This window comes from Chinchilla lanigera, unplaced genomic scaffold (genome assembly GCF_000276665.1).
Source record: "Chinchilla lanigera isolate Chin_1 unplaced genomic scaffold, ChiLan1.0 scaffold00078, whole genome shotgun sequence".
Lineage (NCBI taxonomy): Eukaryota > Metazoa > Chordata > Mammalia > Rodentia > Chinchillidae > Chinchilla > Chinchilla lanigera.
The window spans coordinates 3,013,760-3,031,257 of NW_004955479.1; the positions used below are offsets into that span (position 1 = coordinate 3,013,760).

Below are 17,498 nucleotides of genomic sequence, written 5' to 3' on the forward strand. Positions count from 1 at the left end.
AAGTAAGCGCTAAGGTTTAAAAGAGCCTATAACATGGGGTACTAGGTCCTATAATTCAGGAAGTTGCAAAAGAGTGGTAAAAATACTTTGTGGTGGCTCATACTGCAAATAGACAAATGCAAAACTCCTGTGATCACATCTTTGCCTCCAGCTGAAGAGCTGAGAGGCAGCCTGTCATGACATATCCAGGGCACAGATGCTGTTGTCCCTCTCCAGAGTCCATCTCCGTGGATGCATCCTTACTCCACCGGCAAGAGATGCTTACAGAAAAGGATGATTGAGACTTTGGAATAAAGTTGCTACAGCAATGCAAAATAGGATTAGCATTACTCCAGGAGTAGTTTGTTGGACCATTGCTTCATTCAACTCTAAAACACTGTTCTCCATAGTGGAAATGAATTTAACTTGATTAATACATTAATAGTACATTTTGTATGAAACTTCAAAATGTTTTTAAGCAAAATGGATTTATTGTTCCTATAACTAATATATGTTCATTCTAGAAAATACAAAAGAACAAAAAGGGCATATTTTCATGACTCCACCATTCAAAGAAATTGTGAATATCTTCCTAGGACCCTTTCTATTCATAAGCATATAGTGGTCCCTTGGTTCACAAACTTAATTCTTTCCACAATTCTGGTTGCAAACTAAATTGGATGAGAACTGAATCAAATTTCCCTGTAAAGTCAACGTTGAAGCTAACCACTGAATTTGTTTCAGTTCTCGTCCAATTAAGTTTGTGACTGGAATTGTGGAAAGAATTAAGTTCATGAACCAAGGCACCACTGTACTTACATTTACAAAAATCCAACCTTCATTTATATTCTGATTATAATCAGGTCTTTACAAAAGTTATCATTAAATCATTCTCATCACAATATTTTCATAATATCATGAAAAAAGATGAAATCAAGTGTATTTTCCTGAGTATAATCAGCCATTTGTTCTTAAGCCTTTATGCTATTTCCAATTCATTTTACCTTTAAAATATATTTTGAGAAATATCCTTAAATAATTCCTAGAAATGGATTTCCTTAAAAGCACCAGTTTACAGAACAGCAAAGTTCTAACTCATCTGTCTATCCAATGAGATCTTACTTTTGTATCTGGTAAAAGTGGTCTGGCCATTGAAGTTCGGTAGTCTACAAAAACACAAAAAGTCCTAACACCTGGCAATACATGAGAGCATTTGTTTGCATGACTTTGTGATATGACTGGGTTTTGAAAAATATTTGTGCTTTAGTTAGAGGGGGAAATAGTTATTTTAATGTTTTGGGATTTTCTTGTTGTTTTTTGTTTTGGTTTTGTTTGGTTTTGTTTGTTTTTTTTTGAGACAAGGTCTTGCTGTATAGTATAGGATGCTTCTGAATTAACTATGTAGCCCAGGCTGGCCTCAAACTTATGGCAATCCTCCTGCCTCAGCCTCCCGAGTGCTAGGATTACACGCATTTGCCACCACGCCCAGTTCCTATTTTAATGTCTTACTACACAGAGTTGATTATTTTCATGAATACTTGCTACTTGTATTTCTCTATTTTACATTTTATTACTGTATGTTTGTGATACATAATAATTGTATTCGTCCTGGGGAACTGGTACGAGTACACATTTCATCTCGGTCATGTTTACTTCCTCTTCTCTCTCCCCACTCTTTTTTTTCCCTCTTCTCCCTCACCCTGTCCCATTACCACAGAGTCTACTCTCTGTTGCTGACTATTTGTATTTAATGTTCTCATTTTTTTCTTTTGATTGCTTATAGCAACCAATTCCTGTGCACACTAGTAGCAGGAAATAATTCTCATGGGAGAGAAAAGAGGTATTTATAGTTGTATGGATAGTCATAAATATTTAAGATAAGTTAAGCCTTTTAAAACAAATAATCTGCACATTTCCTTTTTAAATTTAGCAAATCAGAGTGCTATAAAAGACATAAAGACTAGATATGAATCATGTGACTGAAAAGGACCATTGATTTATAGTATTGTTTTTTAACTGTGTTATGCCCTTAAAAGAGCTGAAATTTTAAGTTAGAAATCATTTGGGTAGGGTTACCAATTAACTTCTTATAAAAGCTGCCTCACTGGCACAGCAGTCAATATTAAAACTACAACCGCATTTTCATTTTAGTTATGCTTTGTCATTTCTACCTTTCGTGAATGAAAAGTAGTAGGATAAGATGACCCTCTGGAAAATGCTATGTAGAATGTTTGCAGTTTAGAAGAACATGTTTTGTAGATGATTGTGGTAATACTTCCTTCTGTAGCTCCTGTAGTTCTTGCTAGTTCCAAATTCTCTCTGGAGGCTCCAGGTACCTGTTTTGAGAGTGCTTGTTTGCTTATGGTGAAGTTTCGTAAAGTTCTCCATCCAGAACTCTGGCTTCTGCAGCAGCTCTGAAAGTCCTGGTGGAGTCAGGGCTGCAGGGTTGGTAGGGTAGGAAGGAGACCGCTGTGACTTAGGCATTTCCTGTCTTCTGTGACATTTTCTCTAAATGAGCTAATGAATTGAAAGTGCTTCACCAGGCAGTGCAAGGCAAACTGTTGCTTGCCTGTCCTGGGCCTTGCTGCTGTATCACAAGTTGTATACCAGGATAAATATTTAAATGCTTGTATTATCTCAGAATTTAAGTACTCTGAGATGGGGCTCTTGTTTCCTCCATTTTACTCATACAGAAATGAAACCTTGAAGAGGACACATAGCCTACAGTTATCTGGTCACTAAAGAGCCATTCCTTGAACATTCCTTGTTTCTAGTGTCCCTTAATATGCTACATCTTTATATACAGCCACACTGATAAAGGACTGAAAATCTAGAAGTGTTTTTTTCTTTCAGTAACACGCAACTACTTTGATTTTTCTAAACCTCTGTATCTCTAAAGGTATCTGGTAACCCCACTGGCAGCTGGGAGGGATTGCAATTTGATACTGAGAAGAAACTACAAGAAAAACCCATAGCGGTAAATTTACTTTAAAAGCTAGATCCCAAAAGTCCTTCACCATGAGCTGAATTGTATCCTCTCCATCAAACATGTTAAGGTTCTAACCTGTAGTACTTCAGAAAGTACCTCAGAAAGTGCCAGTGTTTAGACAAGTAGCCTTTGAAGAGAGAGAAAAGGTAAAATAGGGTCTCCCTAACTCAGTATGACCAGGGTCTTAATAAAAGATAGGATTAGACCCGGACCCACACTGAGGAAGCACCATGTGAAGACATAGAAGACAGATATCTAAAAGCCAAAGAGACCCTAGAAAGGAATCAATCCTGCCCATCCCTCAATCTTGGATTTCTAGCTTCCTGCAATGTGAGGAAATAAATTTCTGTTGTTGAACTCACTCAATCTACTACAGTACTCCGTTATGGTAGCCCTAAAAAACTGATACAAATGGAGTTGAACATTTACTAGCATCTAAAATTAAGAGCCTTCCTGATTCAAAATCTTTCTTTAAAAATCAGAAATCTAGGCCAGAAAAAGGTAAAGGGCAAATCCAGTGAGAAAAAAAAATCTATTTATTTCAAAAATTATTTTACTCCAATGAAATTTATTACCCCAAATGGAACATGACTGAGAGGATCACGGGGCCTTGCATGTTAGTCATTATAGATTGGCCATATTTATGGAAGTGATATTTGGTCTGAAGGCAAAGTAGAGAAGCTTTCTGGATTTATTAACTTGGTCACTCAGTGCACTTACTGAACAGAGTAAGACTTTGCAAAACCTCACTAAATTCACTGTGGATGTACAAATGCACAAGTGACTGGAAAATCATGGACATGTCTACTGCTAAAATCAGCAGAAAATATGTGCATGGCAAAGGGAAAAGAGATCTCAAAAGAAAGAAGAAAAAGACTGAGGAATAAATTAAATCTAATCAAGAGGTGTTCGAAGGGATTGTCTATAGCCAAAATCCCTTTTACTGTCAATTCATTAAATAAAGTGCATTAATGGTACTGTGAGGAAAATTAAAATCAGAAATTGACTCATCTCAAATGCTTCTTGATAAGTTATGAGAAAAAAGACACAAACCCAATTGGCCATAATTTCATGTAGGCTTTGATAAAATCTATTATGGAAATAAAAATATAGTGTGGAATCACAGAGGACAAAGGTAACTCTGGGGCAGGTCGCTGCAGCAGACTTGTTGGTAGAAATGCCATTTGTGTTGGGTCTGGGGGTTGACAGGTGGAATTTGCAGAGGGAGAAATTTTCAAGGCAGATGGATTAAAACAAGGAAAACCAGATGTTCTTTCTTGAGGGCAAATCATGGTCAGTGAAATCGCAGGAGTCTGTCATGCTTGCTTGAGGAGCTGTGTTGAAAGGATGGGCACTGACCCTGCACTTGAAGTCAGAGAACCTGGGTTTGAGTTTTGTGTTCACTGTTTCTTAGATTTATGACTTCAATCTTCTTGAGGCTCATTCTTCATCTGTGGAAATCTGTATATCAGAAAGCCTGATATACAGTAAAAGTTTGGTAAATGTTACCTGAGCCTATAGAATTCAGACTTGATGCAATAAAAAATGGGGAGCAAATAAAAAATTGAGCATGCAAATAAGATGATTAGAGCTAGACGCTGGAAAATTTATCCCAGCAATCCTGCATGCTGGGTGAATGAGAAGACAGTCACCATGAAGGAAGGTAGAGTCATTAGAAGAGCGACAGAGCAGGGCAAGGCTACAGCAGTGAGAGCCGAAGCAGGCTCCGGGTGGGGTGGGAGGCAGGTATGGGTGTGGGAGACTCTATTGGAGGGCAAATGGCACTCAGATGTGCAACCTGGGACACGAAATGTTGTTCAGAAAACCAGATTCTGAACCTCTGTTCCTTTCTTCAAGAAATATTTCCTCCAGGATATATCTCTGTGGATTCGCAGTTACCACATCTTTCATAAACTCTATCATGACTTTTTAAATCAATAAGACCTACCAGCTGATTAGATGAGAAAGTAATGAACATAAGGAAGACCAAGAAATTGAAAATGACATGAAAAGAAAAGCTCTATGCAGGGGCTGGGGATTTAGCTCAGCAGCAAAAGCGCCTGCCTGGCAAGCGCAAGATCGTGAGTTCGGTTCCTGATACCGGAGAAAAACCAAAAAAAAAAAAAAAAAAAAACCAAAAGAAAAGAAAAGAAAAGAAAAGCTCTATGCATTAGTGGGTTAGTAGATGATGTCGTTACTTGCAGTGTAGAAGAAAGGAAAACAATCAAATTTGGGGGAGAATACAATGAGTGCTATTTCTAAGCTTCATGGGCTATCTTTTCAATTAACATATAATAACATAGTATTCAAAAAATTGGGTATTTTAGATAATTCATATACCATGTAAACACAAGATTTGGAAACAAAATGTTTTTCTGTAATTTATAGATTATTTTCATTGGCGATTCAACCAACAGAGGGATCATGTATTACCTGATTGAAAGAGTGAACAAAACGCTGCAGGAATGGCAGAAGTTGCATGGTACTAAACTGTATCCTAACGTCAATGCCGGAAAGACTCTGATCAGTTACTCCTACTATCCTCAGTTCTGGCTAAGCTCTGCATTGAGACCAACATTTGAGAATGCACTTGAGCATCTCTTGCAAAGGTACAATGGAGCTATTATGAATAGCACAATGCCACAATGTACTGATGTTTTACTAGCAGTTATAATTGCTCACTGTATATATCAAATGCACTGAAAAGCTTAGATACCCTATAATGTGGTTGAAAATGAGTTACAAATGACAAGGAGGTCCTGTGATCAGGAAGCCAGACATGGTTCAGTGAAATGTGAAGCCATGCAGTTAAAATGTTTACCATCTGTTTTAAAGCAACATGTGTTGTTTTTCTTTCTGGATTTCAGATCACGTCCATTAGAGAATACTGGCCAGACAGTATTGGTTGTTGGTGGTGTTCAGTGGCTTAATTCTAATCACCTGCAAATTATTCACAAGGTTTTGAAGAGGTAAATTTATTTAACAATGATTGTCATGAATATTCTAAATTTTGTAAATATAGTGTTGATATGTCTGAGTTTGATCCAGATTTTGTTTAATGAAAACTTTGTAATTTAAAATTAAGAACTTAATGCCTAGTTTAAAATATTTCAAAATTTACTTTTACATTCAGTCACTACAGGCTCTCAGTATCTAATTTTAAATTTAATGTAGATCAAAATATGACCACTGATACAAAACTCTATCCACAAAAATAACGCTTATGTACATCAAATCTATAAAAAGAGAATTTAGTTCTCTATGCTATTTATCACATTCTGAAAGAATTCTACTGAGTTTGTTTATGTAATTAAACATGTGTAATGCAAGTGAAGTTGGTGACTTTAGAATTTTAATTATTTCATTCAGGGAAAACTTACTTAATATCCTAGTGATCATCAAAACTTTGGGAATTGGATTTCACTTGCCAGTGGATGGAGTACATTTCTTAACACAGGTAAGTAAGCTTATTGCTTCAGGGCTATGAGAACCTCATTGTTCCTATATAGATTCCTGCTGGGAAATGACCCAAAAGACACTATATAATATTCACCGACTTTCATAAAAACCAAAACATACCATATACTTAGAGGTTATTGATGGGTTTCTTGCCTCACTGTAATTCCTGCTGAGTTGCCATGGCGTCCAGCCAATATGGCCCCAGAGGTCATGTGGTATGGTGCTGAGCCAGTATGGCGCCAAGCCAATATGGCACTGGCCACTAGAGGTCATGTGCTAAACCCACCCCTCTTCCTCTGAGTCAAATTATGACTTCCTACATCCCTTTTTGTAATAGCCAGTTTCCTTTTCCCATGCTCCTGCCCAATCCTGGTCTGCCATGTCAGGTGGTCTGCCTCCTAAGCTCCACCCCCAGCTTGGGCCTATTTAACCCTGGACCCCACAACAGGCCCTCAGAAGTTCCACTTCTCTCTCTCCTTCCTGTGGTCTTCTCTGCACCCATGATAAAGGCATTTTATTCTGCTTTACTTCTCTCTGCACTGGAAAAATCTATCAGTTATGATTTCAACTCAGTTATAATTATTCCTGGAGACAAACAGACCATCACCTGCCAATGGCTTGTAAATAATACAAAACAAGAATGCAGGTGTCAACTACGCAAAATAAAGAAGGGAGGCATATATGAGAGGGAGTCAGTGTCCTGTACTCCACCAGTGATTCCTGCACATTTCAAGGCTGGATTGAAAGGCTTTCCTTTCTGCAGGTTCCTACTGAAACCACAAATGAAACTGTTAGTACCAATGAGTCTTTGGGCAAAGGGTAACCTTTTGGAAGATAAATACTTTAAAAAAAAACTTATCTTTGAAATTTTGTCCTGTTTTGTCCTCTATTGAACAATCATAAGTGAAAACCTTGAGTTCTGATCGGTTTTAAAGAAGATAGTAAATATCTCAGCACTCGTAGAGGCCTCAGAACAAAAAAGAAAACCGACGTCTGGAAGTCAGAGAACCAGCTGCTCCTACTCTGATGAGCAGCGTCCACGGACGCTGCAGGGGCTGTGCGCGGCTTTGGAGTCTGGTTCAGGGGAGCACTGGGGATTGGGCAGGCAGGAAATGTCCATTCATACGGAAGAACCTTGCGGTTTATTTTGTGCCTGTGTTGAGTGCTCTTTCCCAGCACAGAGCACAGGCTCCCCTTCTTCTTTCTCACAACTCTATCTGCCCGAATGCCAAATCTTTCATGATGTAAAAACAGGAGCATTGGTAGAAAGTGGCCTAAGTAAAACCTCCGTGTTCAGCATTCCTGTGAGAGCTGGGGTTAAGGTAATTTAAAATGAGTAAATCCTTTAACACCTGGAGTAGCCAGAGTTTAAGATTACCAGGGATCAGGAGGAGGCACCTTTGATAATTTTTGCTACAGATTGTAAGTTGGACAGTTTCTATATGATTTGGAGGGTACCCATCCAGATTTTAATTCCTACTTGAGGACTCTGACAGCATTACTATGCTTCTTTTGATCGCAGCTTCTCGCAGCACCTTTTTGCCCTGCTTATATGTAAAATACTCACAATGTGCTCATCTCTCATGCTCTTGCTATGTGCCAGACCTGTGATGGAGGTCATGCCCACTGCCAGAGCTTTGTGGGTCCTTGCTGTTCTTTACAAATGAAGTAAAGACAAAAGGAGAGAAGAGGAGGAAGAACACATGGGTAGAAAGGGAAAGTGATAAAGCAAGTGAGCACAGAACTTAATTCCTTGACCTGCACTCACAAGGCCACTCTCCCCTCTTCTGCACACTTATATTCCTTGCCATAAAAGCTTGCACGCATGTGTGCACACACAAGACTGAGTTCAGTCAAGCTGAGCAGTTTCACTCTCACGCGTACCAAGTTCACCTCAAGGCCTTTGAAATCCCTGTTGCCTCAGCTTGGAACCATTTGTCCTAACCTCTCACCTGTATAACTTCCAGATACCCTTCACATTTTAACATAAGTGCCCTTTGCTCTGGGAGGACTTTCTGGAAATACTAGATTTTGGTTTCTCCTTCCATGAGCTCCTCTAATAGAGCCTGTGTCCTCCTGTCACCCAACACATATGATCCTTGGTTGTCTGTGTGTCCTGTGATCTGTGACTGCAAGGATGTGGGGATGAGTGGGAGCTTGCGTGGCTCACCTTGGAGTCACAAATGTCAAACAATTCTTAACGCATGTTAGACCCTTTGAAGCAGCCTGGTGCACCAATGAATGAGTGACTTGTTTGTATGCCTTTATCCTTCTTTGTCTGAGAAAGCCATTCCCCTGTTCTATGGAGGACTCACACTGGAATCCTGGCAGAAACTTTCTTCTGTTACAGAGACCCAACTTGTAAATGCCTTTGTGCTAAGATTCAGCACTTTCCCTCACTGGCTGACCCCTCAGCAAGGATCACCCAGTTCTACAACTCCAGGTGGATAAGGGAGCACCTCTGCAGCTACTGCAGTACAAATGGGCTCCTCCTCGTGCACAGATTACACTTTGCTCCCTCACACAGGCTGATCCCAGAAACTCTGTTCTGTCTGCCTCTTGCTTCCACATTCCTGTTTCCCACAGTGCTGTTTTTTCTCTAGCAACCGCTTATAGCTCTACATGCATCCCATAACTAGGGTCACTCAAATTGAGAAACTACCTGTAAATTGAAAAGAAGCCTACACACAGTACTGAACATATAAATTCCACTTTTCATATGATTTTGGAGGCCCTGAGCAAGTTCACTTGTCTTTTCCCTCCAGATTGTTTCTTTTGAGCCTTTTCTATTCACTACCCTTATTTTGAGGGAAACACTCTTTTCTGAGCGTCACGAAAGAACAAGCATACCAGCACAGTGGAGAAGACAGAAAATGGTATGGATTTGTACTGCTGCTTCTGAACTTACAGCTGGATTAACCAATGCAAGTTATTTGCTTTTTTATCTGAAAAATGAAACATCCAACTTGCCCTTTATAAGAGAAAGAGGAGTACAGTTTCTTCCGTGTGTTAGCTTGGGTTCCCCCAAATCAACATCAAGACAAGACTGGCCCAGGGAGAGACTGCAGTGGGGGGAAAGACTGCAGTGGGGGGAAAGACTGGGAAGGGTCTGCAGTGGGAAGAGGCAGGAAGCATTTCAGCCACAGCATCCAGGGCATATCACTCAGCCCTGTACCAGATCTCTCTTGCCAACCTAGCATGTGTTAGGAATTGCATCTGACCGAGGTGTGTTTCATACAAAATAAGAGGAAGGATGCATTGTGTGGGAAGAGTCTCAGATTGCAGGTAATTTCTGAGAAATTCTTTTCCAGGTCACAAAGTCCTAAAGCTAGATCCCTCTGTCGTAGTCACCTTCTTTGTCGCTGTGACAAAATACTCAACACCCATAACTTAAAGGCAGATGTCAAAGTTTCAGTCTGTAGTGGGCCAGCCCCAAGGCAGGAAGGCAGGGTCGAAAGGCTGGCTGCGCAGAGGAAAGCTGCCCATGACAAAGTAGTCAGGAAGCGAGACAGAAGGGAGGAGCCGGGGAGGGAGAAAAACCCTTCCAGGTCACAGCCCCTATGACCTGCCTTTTCTGAGCCAGCCCCGCCTCCCAATGGCACATTTAGCTGTGCACTCACTAGTGAGTTAATCTACGGATGAGAACAACACCTGCAAGATCCGATCACCTTCCAAAAGCCCTTCCTCTGAGCCCAAGGCTTTGGGGGAACCCTCCAGACTCATCCTGCAACACCCTCCTTTTGACAGAGTGCACCTACGCTAGAATCTGGCCACGCTCCCTCCATGCCCAGGACAAGGCGGGGCGGAGGGAGGAAAGCTATCCAAAGTAGCAAAGGCTGGAGCCTTCATTTAACGTTACTGCTCCCCAAGGCACTCTGTGCTCTTCTGACTGGAAAACCTCCTTGCAGACTGCTCAGGAGCCCCTCTCAAAGCCTTGCTTTTGGCTCTGCCTGCTTTGGAGGGAGCCATTCCTTCTCTCGCTTCAGACCTGGCCTATTTTCTTCTAACAAAAGGATTTACTAGCTATTGATACATCTGTTCCTCTTATTAGAAAATGCCGCCCAAGAGCAGGTACCACAATTTATTTATCCTTATATCTCTGTCCTTTAGCAAGAAACAAAGCACTTTCCAGTTAAGATTCAAGCGGCTAAATGAATGAGGATCCCAACAGACGGAGCCTCATTTGTGATTCTCAGATGTTGGTTGTCAAATTGAGAATTTCAGATCTTTACTGTAGACAATAAATGTAATTCTTTTATATGGATAGGGAAGTTCAGAACTGTGTGTCTCTAAGGATGTTTATGTATTGCCATTTTATACATACTCATAGTTACATTGATGTTTTAAATTTCCAAAAAGTTAGAATGTATCACTTCACATTATGGCCAGTCTCTTAAAGAACATAACATTTATATGACTTCTCCTTGAGTTACTGAATCATTAAATATTCCTCTTAAAATGCTTATTGCTTGGCTTCGTAATACAGAGTGAAGTTCAAAACTTATGGAAAGAAAATGTGATTATTCTGGATACCGCAAAGCAATATGGCTATGAAGTAGTTGACACATTCAGTATCACAATGGGGCGATACAAAGAGTTTCTTCAGGGCAACTGTGGATGTCATTTCCATGAGGTACTTGTGCTGGCTCTCTGATGTTTATGGTTTTGATTTTTGAAAATTGTACTGTCTGTCTTATTTTGTACATACAAAAATGATGTCGGGAGATTAAATGATGTGTTCATCACTCTGCTCACGTATGTAGTAATGACAACTTTGACTGTGTAAAAGAGGCACTGAAAAAAATGTGGGTTTAGACACTAAAAATCTAGGGTTATTGTTCGGTGTCTTCAGGACGAAGACAACCTGGGAAGGGTTCACCTTCTCCAGCAGACTTCAACCTTTCCTATCAGAAATCTCACCCAAAGAAAGTGACACAACTCTCTAGCTTGAAAGTCAACTATTTAATGTGCAAACTAATGAATGGTTTAGTCAGTGTGTAACAGTAAGGCCCGTATTTTGAGTAATTGTTTTCTTCCCCAAAGCTAATAATGATTTTATGTGTAAACAGTAATTAAACAGGCTGAGCCCATAACGTGACAGGAAAAAACAATTTTATTTTTTTCCTTCCTGTATTTTCAACTCCTGTGTGTATTATTCCACCCTATCATTTGAATATAATTTTGCATAGGTCCCATAGCTTTAAAAAATCCTAACCACTTTCCAACCACTTTTGCAGGTAGGCTTATCACTTCAGCACTACATTCGTCCCAGCTTGTTTCATAACCACACCTCATTCCCCTCCCCAACTCAGAGCTGCGGGTCTCAAAAGTAGGGGAAAGAACGCAGGGGATTTCTTTGTTATTTCTCCATTTTGCTTTGCTGTTCTCTTTTCTACCTCTTTTGGGATCAAACTAGAGTGGAAAGGGACAGTGAAGATGAGAAAAGTCTTACATGGTGATAAGGACATAAACCACCAATATGCTTTCTGGGTATAGCGTGCCACTTCCTCCTTTTTGAGGAGTGTTTTTGTGAACTTGAAAGGACTCCCCACTAGCACCTTCTGATTGCAGCCTTCTTGACAGAGGCAATAACTCTCTTGCAGATAGATTCTTTCTTTGGCCCCTTGTAACCCACTGTCGATCAGCACTCTGTTGAAAGTCACATCACTCCTCCAGGCATCTTCTTGGAGAATATTCACATGGCATCAGGCTTGCTGTACTTAGTTGTCCTTGTTTGGTCTACAGACATACTCTTGCATCCCTGATCTGCTCTTGTTGGAAATAAAATTAATTTTCAGTGCAGCCATTGATCTGCTCCTGCTCGCTCATCCTCACTATCACCTTAGATGATCAAGAGCCACAGTGCCTCGTGCCAGTTCGAACACTCACTGCAAGATGGACACATGTCCAGCTCTCCCAGTGGATCTCTTGAGTGCCTCCTCCCTTGATTTAAAGCAAGGATGAAACACTTCCCCAAAGAGAAGAAAAATCAGGGCACATTTGGGAAACTCTTGTAGAAATTCATTTCCTTCTTTTTAATCTCACAACTCCTTTGATGAGACAAGGGTTTGCCAAGCTGGATTTTGTCCACTCTTTTGAAAGTCTTGCATAGGTTCCTGTGTTTGGAATATGAGGTTTCTTGGAAACTCTGGATCTGGTCTCAGGAGATTCCAGTCACTCCTTTTCACCTTGCTATCAGATGCTGATGCACCCATTCTGTTTTGTTTGCCTCCCTTTGTGAGCCAGAATCCTTTCACTGGTTGGCCGACTAGTGAGATGACAACTAAAGTTCCTTTCTGAATCTTTTTTCAGTCTTTAACTCGGTGTAAAATCCCATCTTGTTCCCCAGATTCTTATAAATATCCCCAAAGCTATTAACAGCGCACTAACTCTGTATAATTTACTGATGGTTTTACATTATTCTTTTATTTGACCAGTGGAACTGCATCTTAGAGAAATGAGAGCCAGCAGCCACAGTAGAGAACATGACATTTTAAGCTTGGATTGAGCAGCTTGCAGCTTGGCCATGCTATTGCAGAACGGTATTTTAAACTGTAAGGTACTATGTCTACTAATTGCTTCCACACATAAATATACCACCTGTAAAGTACTCATCCTACTTGTAAAAAAGTCAAAAGTCAGAAACAAAAGAGTAGTAGCTTAGAAGAGAAAGAAGCAATGAACTTGCAGCTGAGGGAGCCCAGGGTCACAGCTGGTCACAAAACAAGCTGCTGGTTGCCAAACGCACAGAAACGGAGAAGTTTGAAAGACAACACAGGGGCTGGGGCATTGCGCCTCTTTTAGAAAAGGTTTATTTATTTATTTATTTATTTATTTATTTATGTTTATACAATGTGTCTTCAATTAGTATTTTGGTGTGGGGGGAGGGCGTCTGCTTTTCTTTTTCAGCTTTTGTGTTCTGAAAGTCTGAAAAGGAAATGTCCTCCAATGATTTCCAGTATGGCTCCAATTAAAAACAGAAAATATCCTTCCCACATGATTGTATTACACACATCTCCTGCCATAATGTCAACTGGTTTATACTAAATGTCCTGGAATGTGAAAGCCACAAAAAGACTCTTTGAAACATCAGAACTAAAATATTAGTTTATAAATATTTCCAGTAAATATTTCCTTAATTTGCAAAATAATGATCTGGGCATGTCAGGAAAAAATATTTGATTTTATAATTTTTATATACTTATCATGTACAAATTGCTTCTTAATTATATTTCTAATGTATGCTGTCTTGATGGCAAGCTACATAAGTCTCCCCAACATTATCTCAGTTATTCCTATGTAGGGTCATCCAGCTTGAAATTTTTATGATTAAACTAAAAAATACAATTCTGGAGACATTTGCCTTTCCAGTTACAATATGGAGTTGAAAACATAGTCTTTTTCAATTGACTCACTTTATCATAAAGTCTCTAAATTCACTGCTTTGGCACAACTGTTGTTTAACTTTTGGACAATTTATACCAATGATACCCCAGTAAGTCTCTACTGGTGACACCAATGTTTTAAAGATCTTTTTAAAACGTGACCACATCTGAAACACTGTTAGCTTACTATAATAAAAAAGCTAAAACTCCATATAAACAATGACTTGATGACAATGAAACAAGCCAGGGAAAAGGTGGTTACTAAAGTTGTGTAAAATATATTAGAGGGCATACGCTCTGATGAAAAATTGTTTTTGCCCTATGCTTGTGAGTTTGGCCCAAAAAAGGGTTTATCAGAGAATAATAGCAAGAATGAGAAGCAGTCATATTAAGAGTCATGGGAACCTCGGCTCGTGGGGTGTATCTTCTGGTATTCAATGAAATTGTTCCCCTAATAAAGTCAAGGATGCCTGAGAAGAAGTGACATGATCATTACAATAAACACTTTGATGCTTCTTACTTGCTTTGTGTTCATCATTCTGCAATAGACATAATGAGCCTGATGCGGTGCGCTCTTAATGCCATAGGTGAGATTAAAGGTCGGGGAGCATCTCTTTTAATGGTCAAGCTACCAAAAGACAGTATGTTGCCACCGTGAATCCACAGTTTCCCAACCGGTGTGCATCGATGTTGACTAGAATGCTGCCACTGATTAGAAAAGCAGGTGTTTCTCTTCATCGATGGAAATGGAATTTTGTTTTCCCAATGTGTTTACACAGGGCAACAAACAGAATCCAGGTAGCTGCCCAAGAGAAGTCTTGGATGATGCCTTTCATTATGTGGCAGACATCTACTGTGACAAAGCTAAAGCCTGGAAAACATTTGGTAGTTCCATCAGCCCAAGTCTAGTTGCAGAAGAGGCAAATCCACAAACAACAGCTGCATGATTATTAGTCTAATCAGCTGTATAGACTTTGTATATCTTTATTTTCTGACAAATATAACTGCAGGTTTTGATTCAGTCAACAAAAACCACCTGGCATCATGACCTGGCAATAAAACCAACAGGTTTCTTTTGATGCTGATACTATGAAAGAAAAGAGAAGGGAATTTCAGTTCTTTGTTAGAGATTATTTTCCATTATTATTTAATCTTAAACTATTTTTTTTATTATTTGATCTTAAATAAATAAATGATTATGTAGCATGAAATAATGCTTTTCTCTTTTTCCTTAAATATTAAAAGTGTACTATCTAAACACAGTAAAGAAAAAAATCTTTAAATTTATCTGCCTAAAAAAACTGAAATAGTGACATTTGGAGAGAAAAGAACAAATGGACCAAATATAGTTAACTGATTTAGAAAACCCCAGGATTTAATTATTGGCATAGCTATTTTCTAACAAATTAGTAATGACAATTTATTCAACAGATATTTTTGAGTATCTCCTCTACGTAAACATCTTACTGCTGTCACAGAATGAGCTAGGAGACTACCTTAGAGCAGTGATGGTGAGCCTTTGAGAGCTTACAGTGATACAAACAGCCCCCTGTGGCACATGTGCCCCAAGTTTACCACCACTGCCTTATAGCATTTCAAAGGCAATGTGTCCCAAAGGGAGAACTAATATTTCTTAACAGTTTGCTCCCCTCTGGTATGCTCTAATATACTCCACTGCAGTGACATTTCCAAACTGTAGCCATCATCAACTTGTGCTTATCCTCCTTTAGCCTCTTAACAACCCCTGTGAACCAGTCACCAAATCGTGTTTACATGCTAAGTATTCTTCCAAGTCTTTCCCCATTCTCTGCTTCAACTGCCTGAACCTTGTTTATTGTCTCACTTAATCATCCAGCATTTGTTTGGTGAGTCCAGCTCTTGAGCTAAACATTAGGGATGCAAAAATAAATAAAACACATCTTTTGCCCTGGAGACATTGCTACACCGGGTAAGCATAAAAACCCATATAATGAAATACTGTGTGAGGTGGCATGTTGGAGATACAAAGAGGCCGTTGTGATCACACCAAGAACCTACTGTCTGAAGACTGAGTGCATCTCCCCAAAGGGTGACTGGGGGAGAAGACATCAAATATGGAGCTGTCCTTTAAAATCTTTTGCTGGCTCATCACTCACTGCTTACCTTTCCTATACCCCCTTTTAAGCAGAAAGGTTCCAGGCAGTTCTTTCTATATAAAATGATCACTATTCATTCCATCATCTTAAAGTGAATCCTAAAATGTTCTGTTAACTGATTGGAGATCAGTGCCTGGAGAGAATGAGTTCATCGACCATGAGAGACCCCAGCCTTTTGTAATAGAGATGATTGGGCTCAAAATCCTATTTTAAACAGAGCACCTTATATTAAATGATGATAACATCAATTAATTCAGGATCTTTTTCTTTCCGCACACACCTGGCTTTTATTGTCCACATTCCCATCAGTATTCTAGTCTTCTGAGCTTAGCCAGATTTGCTCATCAAGCTCTGCTTACGGCATTCTAAGGTTTCTCTAGCCTACATCTCCAAGCCTTTTTGATTCCTACCTCAAACAAGTTTAAACGTTTTGAACCACAGGTACAGTCATAGCAACAAGCATGTTCTTGGTACGGTATTAGTTAGCATTCTCTAGAGGAATAGAATAAATAGAAAATATATGTATAATTATGCAAGGGGGCATTATTAGGTAGTGTACAGAATCAGAGGCGGGAGAGTTCACGATTGCCATTTGCACCCTGGAGAGTAAGAGAAACTAGTTGCTGCTCAGCCAAAGAAAGTGCAAGCCACATGCAAGAGGAATTAATGATGCAGTTCCAATCCAAGGTTCAGGGCCTTAATGATCACTGGAGGTCATTAGTGTGAGTCTGCTCGGAAGGTTGAAGACGCTGGAGACCAATATCTGAAAACATTGGCAAAGCTGGGACCTCTTCAAACACAGAAATATTTCCAAAATATTTCTTATTTTGTCTGGGCTATAAGCCTATTGACTGGTGGCCCCCCATTCAGGTTGGGTCTTCCCCTCAGCTTGCTAGCCTGCATGTTAATCATGGACAGATATACTTTAGTGTGAGGTAGGTGTTTCTTAATCCATTCTAGTTGATTTATCATGATTAATAATCAAGGGCATAGACACCAAAGGTGGAAGAAATGGTTCTCCCACATAAAGTCCTTGTTTTTTCACATTTTTTCTTCTGTATGCTCCATTTTTTCTTTTTTTTTTAAAGAACAATTCTTAATACATGGGAATGCATACACTTTGGGAAAGCCCTGGCATGGAGAAGAAGGTCTAAAATCATGCACAAAATATAGGCGAAATATGGCAGATTTACTACAGACATTCTGTCTTCTCTTCCACTTGAATCTCCAAGAGAAAGACTCTGAAGACATAACTCAGACAAGAAGTCTGGATTCATTATATGAAATGTGACTTTAGCAAAGGGAGCTACAATTTAAAGTGCCTAGGGAGGAGAAACACGTGGAGGCACCCTTGCCTATCTGTTCATTGATTTGTTCACAGCTGGAAACCATTGCAAAGTAAGTAAATATCAAGTCCTTTATAATCCAGTCAGTGAAGAATCGACATCAACACATACAGTATCTCTTAAAATTGAGCTGCCGACACAGAAACACAGACAGAAAAGAAAAAATTAATTAGAGTCTGAAAGCAAAAGAGTAAAAATGAAGCTG

General features: G+C 39.5%; 1 protein-coding gene across 3 annotated transcripts in view; it reads left to right on the forward strand.

Annotated features, from left to right (window-relative positions):
- Cped1 (cadherin-like and PC-esterase domain containing 1) overlaps positions 1-17,498 on the forward strand; it is a 257,384-nt gene that overhangs the window by 231,703 nt on the left and 8,183 nt on the right. For 2 of the 3 annotated variants that reach the window (XM_005402311.2, XM_005402312.2), the window contains 4 exons: positions 5,357-5,577; positions 5,836-5,937; positions 6,338-6,425; positions 10,914-11,060. In XM_005402311.2, coding sequence (XP_005402368.1) covers positions 5,357-5,577; positions 5,836-5,937; positions 6,338-6,425; positions 10,914-11,060 — 558 coding nt within the window. Of the gene's footprint in view, positions 1-5,356; positions 5,578-5,835; positions 5,938-6,337; positions 6,426-10,913; positions 11,061-17,498 lie in introns of those variants that run through there. The other variant, XR_001230879.1, reaches the window with a different exon arrangement.